At 34.0% G+C, this 19,202-nt stretch overlaps 1 protein-coding gene across 1 annotated transcript; it reads left to right on the forward strand.

Annotated features, from left to right (window-relative positions):
- Positions 1–6,513: 6,513 nt before the first annotated feature.
- On the forward strand, positions 6,514–7,718 carry LOC122603398 (mitogen-activated protein kinase kinase 9). Its single transcript, XM_043776089.1, has one exon. It carries the CDS (start codon positions 6,571–6,573, stop codon positions 7,537–7,539), a length of 969 nt encoding a protein of 322 aa, XP_043632024.1. The 5' UTR covers positions 6,514–6,570; the 3' UTR covers positions 7,540–7,718.
- The last annotated feature ends 11,484 nt before the right edge of the window (positions 7,719–19,202 follow it).

Genomic DNA, 19,202 nt, shown 5'->3' on the forward strand with positions numbered 1-19,202 from the left:
GCACTGTTGGTCGATTATTAATTCTTTTGCTTTAAGGTCTTAAGCTAACAAATTTTTCATTTATAAAAAGACGTTAAGGTTATAGCAAGAGCTAGTCACGCAGAAGGCGTGCCAAACATAACGGATAGTAAGTTATTTTAACCTAATTGATTACTAACTTCTAATGCCAATTAAATACCTATAGGTATTATAAGCCTTTATTTACTAGTTCTTGAAGATACAACGTTTATTATTATTATTATTATTATTATTTTGTTTATCCAATTGTGGTACGGGGCTAGGGTTCTCTTCATTACTTTTGTTTTTTTTACCAATAGACGAATTAGCTAAAAAATATTTTTTTACTATTTTCTGATCTTTGTAGTGAAGTCTGTATTAAAACCAGTTTAGCTGCTGAGTGAACTTGTTCAGGACCAAGCTCAAATCAAATATTTGAATGGAAAAATATATACTTGGCTCCGTCTAGGCGTCTACTTCCTTTCACATCATAAATCTAGTTTTTGTATTCAATAATTTTTCAAAAATGCTTAAACGTTAAACCTAAGTGGCCCAAGTGCCCAACTATGAGTATATCGCAGCAAAGAAGTGAAGAACTGAAGAAGGCTTACCAATATGGTCTGACGTAACTCTAGGCCCAATCTACATGCCTTGTCAAGCCCGTTGTAGAGCTTAGCTTAACGACCCACTTGCACTCACTATTACACAATTTAACACTCACTAAGTCACCCGTCATTTAGAAAGCATCAGTAATTTTCATTGGTTCTGAAAAATGAATCTTTGTTATGTCATCCCCTTGTCTTTCCTTTAGAATTACTAGCACGACACCCGCACAATACGATGGATATGAGGACGAAGCACTGATCTCTTTTTCAACCACTTACACATCACGACTAAATAAACCCAAACAGGTAAGAGCCCCTTCTCAGTTACAGAATAAAATGTAACTTTTTTAGTAAGTTATTTGTTCAAATTTCATAAAAATCAAACATTGTTTGTTAGCAATTCTCGTTACTCAAACTCACCTCAAAGGCCATTGAAAAGTCATTTTGACTAAATATTGAGAAGTCATTTTGACTAAATAGTAGATTTCCTTGTATATATGTTGAATATATATTTTCCATATAACTAAGGCCATCTCAAATTCTCAATTCAGTTTGCTCAAGTAAATCAACAACCTCATCAATAACACGTTTGACAAATTGTTTCAACAATGTGAACCAACATATTGAACTTACTTTGTCTCCCACCAAATTTACTGAAACTCATTATATCTATGTCATATTATCATTTAGGTATATAAATTTATAAAACAATATATTAAATATACATTCTAAAAAAAATAATATGACCTCACAAATTCAATTTGCTTTCAATTTACTTGCTAGCAAATTGATAAGACAACTTAACAAGTAAACTGAGTACGTAATTAAACACACTGATATTCAATTTGTCTAGCCAAACAAACCGGTAAATAAATTGTACATTCCGGTAAATAAATTGTACATTGAAGATGACATAATATTTTGTTTTGAACTTTAAAGCAATGTGCGAAAATCAACAGAAACTGCGGTTAATATATCACTTTTGAAATGTATCACTTTTGAAACAATGTACGAAGGTTAACGGAAACGGGGTTAGCTAATACAAAAATGATATGGAGACGTAAGATATGCACCTATATAACTTTTCAAAAAATAAAAACATCCCAAATTTTTTTTCCAACAATAATTTATTTGGTCGCTATCCAAACTTTTGTCGATGAGAGTGACTGCCGGGTTACGACGAACTTGCGTGACGCTTGGGTGGCGTTGTAACCCACTTGCTGGCTGCCCACCATAGCTGAAAGGACACCTCAACAAACTACAAGTTTCATAAGATCCCCTTCAGTTTCATTTCATTGTCATTTTCTATCCTTGACAAAATTTTCTTACCAGCCGCCTCCTTGTTATTTAACAAAATTTGTTGCGTTCTATATGATTTTTTGCATAGAAAATATTTTCAGAACCCCACACCATACAATCTTTAGATTTGTGTTCATTTAAGAAAAATTTTAACTTTTGTTTTATAGTATAAAGTATAATCTAATCTGATCTAATTCAATCTAACCAAACCTGTTTACTAAAAGTTAGCTGTTTAATTATATTTTGTGATATATATATTATGAAAAGTTATGAGCTAAGATCAAACAGATTCTTTTTATATGACTAACAAACATAATACGAGTAAGTGAGTATCATATTAAATTCTGAAATTTTAATATTATGCCAAAATTAATATTTTTATATGACTAACAAACATTATAGCATTTTCTATTCTGAATTTTAATATCTTACCAAAAATTAATATTTTTATGTAGCTAACAAACATAATAGCATTTTAAATTTTGAATTTTGAATTATCTTACGAAAGAAATGATATTTTTCTATGACTAACAAACATAATATCATTTTAAATTCCGAATTTTAACAGATGGTTTAGCATCGAGCCATCGAGAGTAAAATATTGTTAAGACATAGTTATCACCATATGATATTGAGCATTTAATCCTATTTTTTTAAAATGAGATGATATAAACCTTTTTTTTAATTAACGAGGGATAGTGCCCACGCGTTGCGGCGGTGAGTGGTGGGGGTGATAGGTGATAGGAGGTGATAAGTGATAGTAGGTGATAAGTTATAGAGTGTGATAGCCAAATGCTTTAGCCGTACAGGTTCCGCCCTCGGATTTAAAAATTCGTCGAAAGTATATCAAATGACATTTCTAATGAAAAAACATGAAATTTTAAAAACACCCATAAAATTCTTATAATTTATCGATAAACGGTTTTTGAGATAAACGATTTTGAATGAATTAGAGGAATAAAATGATTTATGTAAGAGAGAGAAAAAAAGAGTGGTTAAGATTTGAAGAGAGGGGAGAAAATGAGTGGTTGGATTTAAGGGTATTATAGGTATATTAGGTAGATATTTTTAAATTAGTGGAAAAAAAAAGGGGTAATTTAGATAGTTTAAATTATCTTTTGAGATTTAAAAAAAAGTGTAAAATGCTTTATAAGATAGTATAAATAGATATAGATAGATAAATGTTGTATATTTGCATTATAAGTAAAAATGTTCCATAAAATGTTTAGTCAATAGATATTTTGTAATTTTGAATTTTTTGGTAAAAAGGAATTTACTTTAGTCATATATGTATTCATGATTTTAAACATAAAGTCTAATATTTATAATATTTATAACTACATGTTTGTTCATTGGTGTTCGTTTGTAATTGATCGTTTATGTTTGTTCATTAGTGTTCGTTGTTTGTGCTCGTGAACATTTGTTTATAAACGGTAACGAACAAATATGAACAAACCATCGTGTTCAATTTGTTTATATGTTCGTTCAAACAACATTATGTTTGTTTATCCGTTCATGAACCATTCGTTAAGTTAAATAAACGAACATGAACAACGTCTTATTCGTTTCGTGTTTGTTCGGTTCATTTACAGATATATATACCGATCACACAGAAAACAAAAAATGGTAACCACAACGGATAAGGATATGATAGATATAGATAAAAACACAATGGCGGCTCAAGGTTTGTAGAGGCCTCAAACGAAATCAATTTTGGAGGCCTAATCCATTACTATATAAATTAAAGTAACAAAAAAAGTAGCTCGACTTTTGTTATTCAACTACTAGTGATAAAAAAGATGTAGATGTTGATACAAAAACTAAAAAGGCGTTACTGCAATGTAAATTGTATAATGATACTTAGTCCTAAATCCAAACATTAAGTCTAATATACAGAATATTAAAGCCTTAAAAATTTGAGGGCCTAAAATGATCGCCTAGTCTCGTACTACTGTTAAGCCATCTTTGTAAAAATATCTCAAAACCTCATTTTTAAGATTTACAAAACACTCATAACATAACATCAGAAAAATAATATGGGAACATGCATGTTATGATTGTTGATTCCACCCATAAAGCAATGAAAAATATCAATCTTTTAAGAGAAATGATAATAGTACCATCATTTTTTATTAATCTATTATAAGATACAAGATTTCCCGCATACAATATAAATTATTGTTGCATATATGTGGTAGATTAATTACTTGTGGTGGTACATTTATCACTTCCTATTTTCTAGAGGCAATAGTGACATGTAACTAATGTGATAGGTTAATATCAGATTAGATGGGGGCAATAACCGTCCCTTTTGCTCGTCGTTAAATGGTATCCTGAAAAGTTAGGGAAGGGAATCCTTATAGAGTCAAAATTTAAAGATAGAATTTTAAATTTTAACCATTGACTTTAATTTAAGAGTCAATATTCAAAGATAAATTTTGAATTTTAACCATTGATTTTAATTCAAGAGTTAATATTACTTCTTCCTAAAAGCTAAGAGAGGGCTATAGTATCACCCTTTAAATTGTTATCATCAAAATTCTAATGAAAAGGGAAGATTCGTTAAAAATTAATGATGAATGTCCTATAAATTGAAGTATAATATATGCAATCATCACGGTAAACTAATAATTGCTTGATAGATTAAAGTTTTTTTTGACAAACAAACTGGAAAGTTACTTACAATTTAAGATTATATGATGTACGCGCGAGGAAAGCATTATTATTATCTAAATGAGTATTCTTATAACATGTGTATCGTATGATGCTTAGTAGAAAAACATGTGATTGCTCGTCTTAATATTATGAACATGGCTGATATAAACAATTAACCACGACAACTATAACTGGGGCAACTGGAAAAAAAAAACTAAGACATGATCCAAAAACAAATTGTTAAGAAGTTAGTTACACACTTACACATTGGTCCTGAAAGACATGATATGCACCACAAGACATGGAAGCGTATAATGAAAGACCCCTACAACGGGATTAAGAGAGTGTTACGAATATGTCATTGGTATGTCACGGAAAAAACAACGTTGACAACTGACACAATGTGTCAACGATAAAACATTTAGCCTTTATAGGTGGACATTTTAAATGAAACAGTTAAGTAAGTCACCGAGCTATATATATATTAATCCGAGTTAGCTGATAGTCTGATTTTGCTAAAAATGTTAACTTTTTCTAAATTTAATTTTATTCTAATTAGAATTATAGGATAATTAGGATAATTAGGATAATTTGGGTTTTAAAACTATTATTATTTTTAAAACACATGATAATAATTTTTTTACTATCAACCTTTGTCTCTGTTATGTTAAAATATATCCATTTAATTACATTATTTAACTGCAACTTTGTCTATGTATTTGTACTAATTATATATATATGTACTGTGTACAAGTTATTGCTAATGATTACAGTAATTAATCTAAAGTTTAACATGGCGTGTTTACAAGATCGGCCCTTGTTTAGTAACATATATGTAATGTAAACAATGGAACATCGGCCACACACAAGCTAGAGACAAATGGCAAATGGATTCTAATTTTTTTTTTTCCTATTAATATTTTAATTTCAATCTTTTAGCGTTGCGCTAAAACTAAAGGGAGTGGAGCGAACCCACCTTTTAGTCGCCTATGTCATAGCCTAAAACACCACCTCCACCTAGCGACTTGGCAAAATTATTTTTGTTGGCGACTTCTGATATCCCTAAACCATTTCCTTTTTTTTTTCTTCTCTTTGACTTCTTTATCAATCTTCTCTCTCTTATTTTATTACCCCCAACCAATTACCTAAATACACTTGTTACAAGTCTCTCGCCCCTTCCGAGTAGCTTCACTCCCTTCTTTTTTCTTTTTTTTTTTCACTTTCCCCATGATAACGTGGCGTAAAATGTCACAACTCACAAGTTCCCTTTTGCAAATAGCCTCACTTCTTTATTCTAACTGACTCCAAATCTCAAATTAAAAAAAGAAAACCTCATTAAATTTGACGAATAAAAAGCAACACTCCATCTATTCCACAGTGTAATTAATACATAGTCGAAGGTGTGGAAACAACAATGTTAAAATAGTGTAGACACTATCTTGTACTTAAACTAGATAACACTAAACAAAAACAACTTGTTGTGCAAATGGCCAAGTGCACATTTACGAACACATGTCATAATTTTTGGACCCTTCTATTTAAGGTGTCTGGTAACCCGACTAACTTTTTAGTAACCCGATTAGACTTTTTACAGCGATCTTGACAGATGACCTGTTTTTATTCTATCATATTTACCATTATAGATATGGGGGCCCGTATTTTTTTTACTTTTTGCAGCGACCCTCACAGTAAAAAGTAGGAATGGTGAGGTTACCCAAAAAAAAATAGTGGGGATATGGGGGCGCTATCTAAACAAACAAACAATTCAAGCAAAAAAACAAGAATCAACATCAACATAATTCAATAACATATTGGCTAGCGAAATACAGATGAATCTTATATAACTTGGGTCCCACGTTAAGCTCCGCATGCTTTCCTCTATCTTTATCTTTTTCTATTCCAAAATCCCACGTGCTTTTCACGTTCACACATATATACCCCCTAGCTCACATTCACATTCACATTTCAATTCATTTTTCAAAATCCAAATTGCACTTGCAAATATTATCGAAACATGGCACTGGTCCGTGAACGACGCCAGTCTAAACTCGGTCTCCGGTTACTTGAAATAACCGGAAATCGACCTCGTTTCCCTTTACCCCTCCCTCCCAATACCAATCAAATGGATAACCGACCCGTTATTGGTCAAACGACCACTAGCACATCTTCTATCACGGAATACGAGACAATAAATGTTCTTGGTCATGGTAATGGGGGCACGGTTTACAAAGTTGTACATAAAAAGACAAAAAACGTTTTCGCACTTAAAGTGGTTCACGCCGAAAATGATCCAATGATGCGAAGACAAATATTTAGAGAAATGGAGATTTTAAGACGAACAGATTCGCCTTACGTCGTTAAATGTCACGAGATATTCGAAAAGTCATTTGGAGATATTGCGATTTTGATGGAATATATGGATGTTGGGACACTAGAATCCGTTATCAAAACCGGTGGCACGTTAACTGAAAAAATGCTAGCTGACGTGGCACGTCAAGTTCTCAAGGGACTTGACTACCTACATGCTCACAAAATAATTCATAGGGATATAAAGCCAGCGAATCTATTGGTAAATAAAAATATGGATGTGAAAATTGCTGACTTTGGAGTCAGCAAGATCATGTCCCGAACTCTGGACGCGTGTAATTCCTATGTAGGAACGTGCGCGTACATGAGTCCGGAACGGTTCGACCCAGATAGTCATGGGTCGAACTATAATGGATATTCTGGTGATATCTGGAGTTTGGGGTTAACTCTATTGGAGCTATTCGTGGGACACTTTCCGTTCTTGCCAGCCGGGCAAAAGCCCGACTGGGCCACACTTATGTGTGCAATATGTTTCGGTGAACCGCCAAGTTTGCCGGAAGGGGTTTCTGATGAATTTAGAAGTTTTATTGAGTGTTGTTTGCAGAAAGATTCAAGTAAGAGATGGACGGCTTCGCAATTGCTTTCACATCCTTTCTGTAAACAACAAGAAAACTGAGAATTGAAGTTGCCGGTTTCAGAGTTTGACCGGAACTAGTGATGAAGTTTTTGTTTTATGTAAATAGATCCACACGATGAAATTCATGTATTTGGAACTTCGTGATATCTGTTGTTAAGTTTTTACACCCTTTTTTAATGTACAGTCTTTCTAATTTCTAATTAAATTCAAGTTCAAAATTTCGACTTGTCTTGATTTTTAGAAAGTTAAAAGAGTTGTTAATAATTTGGATAAAAATATTAATTGTCGTTTAATTCTAAGATATTTAAATAATAATAACTGAATACATTAGCTAATGTGCTGATTTATATTAAATATAATCATCCAGAAGGGATCACAGGGATAAGCTTTATATTAATTTAATCAATAGTTTAATTAGTACAGGTAAAATCTTTAACTAGAAAAAAAACAAGTTATTGTATGTCATGCAATACGTCCTCAGTCACTTGTGACTCAACGACCACTTGAAAATCTGATACATCATATATGATTTTATTAATTATATCATTATTATAGATGAGATTTATTGATTTAACTCACTACAATACATGTCATTTTATTAAGACCATAGGGGATGTCGTCGCGATGGTAATGGTGGTAGTGTTAGCGATGGTGTTTTGGTGGGGGCAAGGGGCGGTGGTGGTGGGCTTGGTGGCAACGATTAGTGATGTAAAAAAAGATAGGGTAATTATTTTAGAAGTCGCGAGATAGCTGTTGTAAATTTAAAAGTTGCGGATTATTGTTGTAACTTAATTTTGTTAATGATGGCTAGATCAATTGGCTGGAGTCATCCCTGGTTTTACTTCAAGTTATGGGTTTGACTCTTTAGAGTGACATGTCATAATCTAAAAGTTGCGGATTATTGTTGTAAATTAATTTTGTTAATGAAGGCTAGATCAATTGGCTGGAGTCATCCCTGGTTTTAGAGTGACATGTCCTGGAGGTTTTTCCTTTGAATCATCTGTAACGGCATATGGTCTACACCTTGTAGTTTAGAGTACATGTAAACCTTCACCATTATACGCTGAGGTGTCCTTTGATGTTAAATACCGAATGACCATTAAAAAAAATTACGAGTAGTATTATAGATATATCTGACAAAAATATTTAAAAAGATGGAGATGGCCCATTAGCTAAAAAAAGTCATCACAAGAGATTGTCCCAATTCTGCTTAGACCCACCTTGATTAGCACTAGAATACATGCATTTTATCATGGCATTGGGTAACACCACCAGGTTAACGGTCAACCCCACCAGGGTATTAGCGGCGACGTCGCCGCTAATAGTGGGACCCCCGACACAGACTGAACAGCGTTGCAGATTAACGTGACCGCCTGACGTGACTGCCACGTCAGGCGGTCACGTTAATCTGCAACGCTGTTCAGTCTGTGTATATCGGGAATTCACATATCTGGAATGGTTCTTTGTATTTGTTTCAATAAGATCAACAGATGTAGCGCATAGGAATTATCGATGCGATACTTTTAGACTATATATATATATGGAATGTCTAATTATCTATCGTACACTTGAAAACCAATATTCATGTAATAAGATACAGAATACCATTAAGTCGTGGTTTTCATACTGAATCTTTGTCTATTTCGAAAAAAAATTTGGGTACATAGGAATCATCGTTTTCATTACATATTTGTAGTTGCGGGTATTGTGTATCTTTTCCTTTTCAATCTTATTGTTTATATATATATATATATGTATTATGAATATAGATATAGATATTATACGTATGTGTAAATATATATATATATATATACATATATAGGAATCATCGTTTTCATTACATATTTGTAGTTGCTGGTTTTGTGTATCTTTTCCTTTTCAAGCTTATTGTTTATATATATATATATGTATTATGAATATAGATATAGATATTATACGTATGTGTAAATATATACACATATATATATATATATAGTATGGACATCATTAATAGTTAATGAGGTTGATGTTTACTTGAATTGTTTCAGATGGATAGTTTGGAGGATATTTGGGCAGACCCAGAAAACGTACGTATTGAAGTGCCGGATAATGTGTTTGAGCAACCTGATGCAGACGGTGAATATGAATGCGAAGCTGGGGACTTTGAAACTGATGAGGTGTTCGGTTCCTTTGAAGAATTAACGGAGTGGGCTCAAAGAACAGCAATGGATTTGGGTTATGTTCTAGTTATACGGCGGACGAACAAAAACTCAAAAGAGGTGGTCAATAAAGTGACACTTATATGTCACCACGGTGGAGCGCGCGATGCAAGGTTAATTGGCCCACCTAAACGGTCAAGTAAGATAGGTTGTCCTTTCACTTTAATAGGCCGATCTGGGCGTGATGGTGGTTGGAGGTTAACTGTCAAGGATTGGAGACATAATCATGATCCAACTACTAATCTGCACGGGAATGCATACGCCAAACGGATGACGGATGAAGAAAAGGAATTTGTGGGGACCCAATCGGATCGCGGTTTGTACCCAACTACTATTGTAATAAATGATTAAATTCGTTCAATGTTTTATATAGGTTGTTTGTATGTATACTTTTTTTATTGTATATATTTTTTATGTATTTAAGTTGTTGTTCCAACACAAGTTTCAATCAATAATTTTTCATACTTTTCTGTTGTACATACATTGATTTTATAATACTTTTCTAAAGTTGATTCCAATTATTTTTTTATCATCAAATGTATTAAAACATAAAAAATACAAATGATTATATCACGCAAATCAAGATTCTAAAAGGAAATCACATTTCAGTTAAACGATGAATAAAAACAATAAAAAACTCAAAAAACTAATCACTTTCATCATCACTATCACTATCACAATCACTACCCAAACACTGTGTGGGGGCCCGTGACGTGCTAGGCCCAGCATGGGATGATGACGTGCTAGGCCCTTCTTGGAATGATGGCTGGCTCCAAGGGCTACCCTGGGCGAACATATCATTGACGTTAAAGGACGGTGACTGCTGGGCTGGGAAGGGTTGCTCTATATCATCTGGGAGGGGGACATTCAGTCCACGTGTTCCCCTAACCACACGCCCAACCACACGAGTATGTCCCGATCGGGTCCCTAAAGCGTCCACATATGTCTGCGTGGGCGGGGTATTGGGCACTTGGGAAAGTCTTTGGTGGGTTTCAAGAAGCTGATCCTGTATCACATGAAAATTAAGTTATTAACGAATAAAATTTATGTATACTTAATATAAATAAACCAAAAAAATATCTTTTTTCCGGATTTGTGCAAGATCTTACATAAATGGGCCTAACTGCGTCATGCACCATCCCATCTCGTCTCGTGTGGGCCCGCAAATAAAACTCGGGCGGCTCCTCACGTCGCCCGTCATTATCTTCCTGTATATACATTAATCAAAGTTATATATTTGTATTTGTATGTCTGTATAGATATATGTTTACATACATGGATATAAATAATTACGTATAGCTTACAGCGTAACGCCATTCACGCTGAGCGTATGACTGCCGACCGTGAGTACTGACAAAATTATTTTGTTGCTGCCTGTTTGTCGTGTTTCTTTGGGCAACAATCATCCGGGGCTCGCTGGTCCAGTAACCCAGTAGATAACTCCACACCTGTGGAGGCATCCCATACGGAGGTTGACCCTCCAGTTCTGCCAGCCTCTGTGACCCACCCCTGTCAATGAACCAAGTCTTCTTGAATTTTGCTTTTTTATCCCTGTAGATCTTCAGGGCATCCTAACGAATCATCCTGGTCACGGCCTCTCGTAACGGGTGATTTTCTGGGTGACCTAGATATGGTTCTAAGTAGAACCGTCTCTGCAATAGTACCAAGTAATAGTTAGCATACACCATATTATTTAAATGACGTATTTAAATAGTAAAAAAAGATAGTTTTATACCATAAGCCAGTCAGTAAGTCCATCCTTGATGGTAGCGACATAGGTCCCCAAATAGCTCTTGTACCACTTGGCGTGGTCCCCGATTGCCTGCCACCTACTGAGATCGTTATTTAACATAAGCGAGATTTGGCGTCCCGAATTCTGAAACTCGCGCTCCAGATCGTTGTTAGCAGCAGCAGCTCTCCCTGTGCTAATACCTGCAAAACAAAATAAAATAACAAATATATATATATATATATATACATATGTACCATATATTTATATGCAACGTACATTAATATATACTTACCACCCGTACGCCTACAACCCCATTCGGGATTCCACCCCCAATTTGGAGGGTCGTTGCCGCCATCTCCGCCGTGAAGTGCAGCCATTTTAACCTACATCAGCCGTCCCAATTTATAAAATAACATAAACAAACATAACAGTCATAAAAAAAGGTGCGACCTAAATTAACATATTTTGGACACAAAATTGTTTTCCAAAATTATTATACCTAAAATGACCACTTTTTTTGCAACTTTTTTTTCAAACATTCGTTTATAACATTAATACTAACCTAATAACAACTATATTAACAATTACAATCATACTAAAAAGTGTTTTCTAACTAAGAATCATACTTTGAACTATAATAAACAATAATTATAACTACAAATGTTTTCTTAAATATTTATGAATTTCTAAAAAATCATATCATTCCTAACTATCATAACATAAGTAATCTTTCCTAACTATAAAACTATAACATTTCTATAACTAATACTTTCTAACATATATTTACTAACACTTGTTCCTAACATATATTTTATATAACATTAAACTATAACATTTATATAACTAATATTTTATAACACATATTTTCTAACACATATTTTTTCTAACTTTTTTTTTCAACATATATTTTCTAACAAAAATATATAACAATTCTATAACTAATAATTTCTATAAGAAATAAATATTTGATAACATTATTATATATTAAAAAGTAAATGAGTGTTACCTCGTCTAAAAACTGGTTTACCGGAAAAAAGAGTAGAACAAATAACGGATGGCTGGCCAGCAAAAATATTAGTCGCCGGAGTAAACCGGAAAAGTTTCAAATCTGTTTCCCCGTATATGAATGGTGGAAAATAGGTTCCCCGCAAAACTGGTACGCCGGAAAATATAATCGCCGGAAAAATGTCGCCGCTAAAAATACGCCTGAAAATGGACTCCGGAAGGCCGGAAAACGTAGGTGGTGTAAAAAAGAACGTTGATAATGATGATGAGGGGATAGATGCTCGGATTTGTGAGTTATACTAATGGAGAAGAATGGATTTTTTGGAGAAATTAAAAGTTTTTACGGAGGAGTAAAATGGAGAAGACGAAGAAGAAGAAGAAGAAGAAGAGGGCTACCTTGTTTATATCGACGATCTGGGGGGACCCACTATTTGCGGCGACGTCGCCGCTAATAGTGGGCTCCACACCCACGTGATTCGGCCAGTTACAGCCGTTGACTGACAGATTGGGGGCCCACTATTTGCGGCGACGTCGTCGCTAATAGTGGGTGGTCGGGTTACTACTTTCTCCCTGGTTGGGTTACGCGCTTCGTTTATCATTGCTTGCTCTGATTTTTTTTATTTTTTTGTAATAACTTACACCTATTGGTCAGTTTTTAATTGAAATCCCCGAAAAGCACAAGAAATAATCCGATCAAAAGGAATGAATCAATTTTAGTGTAAACTCATCAAGATATAAGTCTCGTGTAATGCTAACCAATATGGATTCTATAAATCTGTAGAAACTTTAATCCATAAGACCCTATTGATAATTTCTCTCGAAAGTGTTTTATATATTGTATAGCTCGTAAACCTAGAATACAAGGTCACTGCTAAAAACTAAAAGGTGTCAAGTTTTTTATAAACATAATGCTAAAAGGCCATACATATATGTGATCTCATTTTACTCACATTATATAGATATTAGTGTTCAAGGACGGGTAGTTTTAAAATATATTAATCAAAGCTAAAAAATTGAAATTTAAATATATTAAATAGATATCGAAATCAACTTGAAAATTTGCTAGCAGAATAGCCTCTCTATCGGTTAAAATACTCATAAAATTCTCCGTACATTCACCATTGACCGAGCCATGTATGGTAGCGCCCTACAAATAGCAAAAAAAAACATGGAAAAAACTGGTAAGTTCTCTTAGTGTATTTTTATATGTTTAATCAAGTTTTTAAGAAACGCAAACTAATTAACCATAAGAATCCAATAAACATTGTTGCATACAGAATCCTACAGGAAAATTACTCTGTATAAAAAAAGGAACCCAACCGAGGACATTTCAAACGTCGATCAAATGATTTTATCGGCTAAAGCAAGAAAGATAATGTAACACCCCAATAATTTTAAGATAAATAAATTAACCCCTTTTTTGTAGTTTTGACATTAAAATAATTTCCTAGTCTTTCAATTCTGAATCGGGGGTTAATTTAGTTGGAACTTTAGCGGATAGTGGGTAAAATGCCCACAATTGGAGAAATGGGTCGTGGCATCTCTAGGAAGTGCCAGCCAACTCTTTTCTTATGAGTCATGTTTCCACTCCATTCCTTTCTTCCCCCATCATTTCTTTCATGCAATTTTTATTGTTCTCTTCAAAAATCAAACTAAAATCCTTCAATTCAATAATAAGATCATCCATAAAAATCATCACCATCATCATCAATAATCTTTACCAAGCAAATTAAAGCTAGGGCTTGCGGGTTTTGTGGTGGTGGCCGAAATTGCTATAGAAAAGAAAGTGTAACAACCGCCAAATAAATATCCTAAATAAGTTCTTTAGTTCGTCCTATCGCCATCGGAACGGCTAGACAGTCCAATCTACTTAAGTTCTTGACGTACTCTAGACTCAAAAAATGTGCTTATTTGAAGGTCAATTAGATCTTAAACCTTGATTTATGTGACGGATTATGAATTAAATTCGATAAAGTATGAAGGTTCGGTTCATAAATGTTCGTGTCCATAAGTGTTCTAGTGCAAAATGTTCACAAATAGTCCCTTGGAAATACCTAGTGCATCCATTTGGAAAATGTATAAATAGAATGTTGTAGTGTGAGAAAAGTTACTATTCATTCATCACCTCCATTTCTCACTCTCTCACTAAAAACACATAGTCAGACATATAAACACACACAAAATCACCACCTTGATTTTGGGTTGTTTGAGTGAAATCACTTGTACTTTTGGGTTCTTTGTGACGATCAAAACACGTTTCCAAGATCAAATCACAGGTAGTAACAACATCTCTTTGAGAATTTGATCAAAATAAAAGTGTACTTTCTATGTTCTTGTTCTTGATGATTTGGTCCGATTTTGTTAAGAAATCATGTTTATAAGCAATGGGTTTGTGTCTAAATGTGTTTAACATCATGTTGGTGAACAAATTTGGGTCATAACGTGATTAAATTGCAAAACCCATTTTTCAAATATGAGCATAACTTGTTCTTGAAACCACCAAGTGTTCATGTGTTAAATTGATTCTGAAATCTGAAAATGTGATAAGAAAATGGTGTTAACATGTTAACATGTACTAATATTACGTCCTAACTCGTTCCAAGACCGACTTAGACCTCGTTAAGACTTGATTTCTTGGTTGTTTGGGCTCGTGTTTATGTTCTTGAGTTGCTACTGCTACTTCTCATTGTCATTATGGTTGGAGTGTGGCTCGGTCTTGATTCACATTCTGGGCAACTGATCATATGATCGGTTTCACTCAAATCTAATGTTGAATCGGCTCTAGTCACGATTACAGAATGGATGAACGAACAGAATAATGAAACGATCTCTTTCTGCTTGATGAAACGATCTCTTCCTGCTTGTTGATGAAATGATCTAAATGGAAAAGCAGTAAAACGATCTAAATGGGAAGCAGCGAAACGATCTAAACTGAACAACACCTTGAAACGATCTAAAGGAAGCTTGCCTGAAATGATCTAAATAGAACTTGTATGAGACGACCTAAATGAAGCTCACTCAAAACGATCCAAAGGTGCCTAGGACGAAACGATCTAAATCACCAAATATAGAACGATCTAAATTATCTTTTGGCCAAGGACTGTTTAAATGACGAATAAACCTTGATACAATCCTAGCTTATTGTGAAGAAAGTATATTGTAATCTTATGACTCGATCGTGAATCCTAAATTCGTATATGAACATCTATTAATAGACCAAAGTAGATCAAGACATGAGACAATTTATAACAATGTTTCTAGTACAAACCCTAATGCCAAGTTCTAGTTGAATAAAATAATAATGATTTATTGCTTGATCGTGGTAAATGGGTACAAGTTCCACGTTAACAATTACAAGAATAATTGGGTACAATCTGTTAGTGTATATTCAAAGACATTTTAAAGGCATGTTCAAGTACTTAAAGTTCATTAAGAGTCAAAACGTTTTCTGTGCATAAAGGACCAAATCATCGGATCATCAAGAACATTTCTGTGATTAATTAATCACTAAGACTGATATATGTACGTATTATGTGATCAACGACGTGTACTTAGGCCTCAGACAAGACGTGCTTGGACTTCGATAGATATAATAATATCTATCTTTGTGCTTATCCTTTCTGCTCGATAACTGTACTGTACCAGATCACTGTGAGTTCACTTATCCCTTTTTTTTGTACATTTTGTTCAAAAGTTTTTTATCGGGGACTGAAAAGCATGAAAACTATTTTTGTACTTAAGTTATATATATATAAATATATACATATGTTCTAAAACTGTCCTATGTACTATTTTATGAACATACCGACTATTTATAAAATGATTCTGAAATGCATCCTTATTATTATTCTTATCTTCTGTGGTGTGTTGAGATCTTGAATGGGCAGGATCTCGAATACATCCATATCTTCTTATATACTCTCTTGAGTGTATTTAGATCTTGAATGGGCAGGATCTGAATACATTCCTATCATCATACTTATTCTCTGAAACTGTATTCTAGATCTTGAATGGCCAGGGTCTTGAATACATTTGTATCACTTTTATGTTCTCTGTATGTACTCATCGTTCTATGCATGAGTTCTATTTTTACTGCTATCAATTCATATCCCACAGTTCAGAGAATGAACCGTAGGTAATTATGGACAGCGCTGTTAGGGTAGGTCCACCCTCATTCTCTACAGTTCTGGAGGATGCATATTATATGTACTTATTTGATCTAGATCATGCTTGTAGCTTACTTGGTTGTTGTGAGCTTACTGATTCATTATCGTTCATCATTGACCAATCGGGTTAGCAGTAATTATATACATGCATATTAAGTACACTACATATCCCAAAACTATCCTTAATATTACAAAGTACTTTTGACAGACGTACAGACCTTATGACTTGTTCTTAATATACATACTAATATTTTGTATAACTAATGAGTACTTTATGTGAATCTCACCAACTACTTTTGTAGTTGACCCTTTTGAACTTACATGCTTTTCAGGCTAGGTTCTTAGTTCTCTTAACATAGGAGTCTTCCTACTTCCAGCTTACTTCTATGGAGATTGTTCGTGCGTTCAAGATTAGTGGCTTAGAAGACTTCCTTTTGCTTGTTCCTGTTTTGAGTTCAAAAAGTACTTAAGATAATTGTTCTGTCTTTTGAATATTATCTAATTCAGGGTTATCCCAAATGCTGTAATAACTTATGATACTTCTTATTCCTTAATGTTATAAGCTGTGTTTGAACTTGTACTGTGCGTGCTTGTGCTTATCTGTGCATCCTGTGTATTCCGCTTTAGCGGGGTGTTACAGAAAGAAAGAACAATTTTCCAACTTAAGTCTAAGCATTAACCTATTGTTTGTTGATGTATTGAATTCCTCTAATTTAGTTTTTATCTTTCTTTTTGAATTTAGGGTTCATGGATGAACCAAATTGGGGGTTTTTGCTAGAAAATGAATTATGGTTAATTTCTCCCAATTCCTTAGTTAACCTAGTTGTCATTGAGTTATATGATGTGTTTGATTATGAAATTGATAAGTTCAAAGTAATAATTTGAGTTTGTAAGAAAAGATAAAGTTTTGCTAGTTATTGTAATGTGGTTGAAAACGGTAAGATGAACTACCTAATATAGTTGTTAAAGGTGAAAGTAACTCAATGACAAATGGGTTGGGTTTTGGGTTTGGAAAAGACTAGTGAATGAGAATTTGGTAATTTTGAGCAACTAGACGAAATGGCCACATGTTGGTGGTAAAATGAGATTTTTAGCAAAATGATAGATAATTGAGATTGATGAGTTAAAAAGATTGAGCTTTGTTAAGCGAAACTTCATTTTAAGCCAACTTAAGGAAATTGAGTTTGGGTGAATAGGAATGCTAGTGAATCGTTAGTTCGGCTAAGTGAGTTAGCCAAGATTGCGAATAAAGTCTTATGTGCATATTGTATTGAATTGATAGGTTGAAAGCTTTGCACTTGTTGTTGCATTGTTGATTGTTGATAGCCGCGGAGGAGGTGAGTACTCTTGCATACCTTTATGTATACGTTGGATCAATCGACCACATCATGTTGAAGCCTTTTGTCCATGTGTGGTGTTGACCACATCATGTTGAAGTTTATTTATCTATGTGTGGTGATTGATTCGGCGTAGGCCCATATGGGGCATAGTGTTTATGAGACCTAAGAACCTCCAGGGCCTAAGAATCCCGATAGTTAATCATGTTGATGATTGTTTAGCGTATCTGGATCCATGTATGTTTTGTTAGCGCAAAAGTGAGTATGCAAGTGATGATATGACGGTATCATTGGCTACATGCGATAGTCTTTTGTGTTTTTACCCTCCTTTGTATGTATAATTGTATGCAAGTTTATTCACTAAGCATTCGCTTACATTTTAGTTGTTTACCATTTTATAGGTTGTTCCGGAAGAAGGAACTAGGTATTTTTGGTTTGAAGTTGTTGACTTGAAGTGTTAGTGACTTGAAGGTATTTGGTCAACCATAGAATAATAACATTTTGGTTAGAAACCTAGTTAATTCCCTCTCAAACTCTTGGCTCTTGATACATGTGTCTTTCGAATGAGAATGTTGTGTATGATGTATTTTAAGTCTTGAAGTCTTGACTATTATGGTGGATTGAAGTATAAATAATTTTGGAGTCAACTTGGTCATTTCGTCACTTTGGGTAAATGCGGGCGAGTGACCCGCTTGGTTGTTTTAGTGTAAATTTCAATGGTTAAAGTTTCGAATGTAGTAATTATGTTGTAAATTATGTCATGTGAATGTTTGAAATCAAATTTGATGTGTGATGGAACTTGTGTTTGAGTTTGGAATAGGTTGCAAATTGAGTTAATAGTCAAATTTGATGTTTTGTGTGTGCAGTAAGAGTACAGAAGCAGACACGGCTGACCGTGCTCAGCGTCTGTAGTATTTCCTCTTGGTGTTCAGTTTCTGAGAGCACAGACGCAAAGCACGGTCGACCGTGCTTGCGGCCGCAGTTTCTCTGTCTTCGAGCAAAATTTTTTTCGAGCTTCATCCGATGTTTTCAAGGCCTGAAACTTATAGGTTATGTTTATTATGACATATTAAGGTGTTCTAATTTGTTAGATTTTGAATTTGAACATTTTGAGTTTTTCACCTTATTTTGTCTAAAAATTTTCCAAGTATGGATTAGTCAGATAAAGTCAACTTGTAAAAAAAAAAAATGGTCGAGTCGAGTTGAGTTCTTTCAAGTGGTATCAGAGCCGAGGTTTAAGGGATTTAGGTATTCCCTTGTTTAG

This window comes from Erigeron canadensis, chromosome 1 (genome assembly GCF_010389155.1).
Source record: "Erigeron canadensis isolate Cc75 chromosome 1, C_canadensis_v1, whole genome shotgun sequence".
Taxonomy (NCBI): Eukaryota; Viridiplantae; Streptophyta; class Magnoliopsida; order Asterales; family Asteraceae; genus Erigeron; species Erigeron canadensis.

Bases quoted from the DNA above. Each gene is read 5' to 3' on its own strand.
- LOC122603398 (XM_043776089.1), top strand. From the start codon at position 6,571: ATGGCACTGGTCCGTGAACGACGCCAGTCTAAACTCGGTCTCCGGTTA.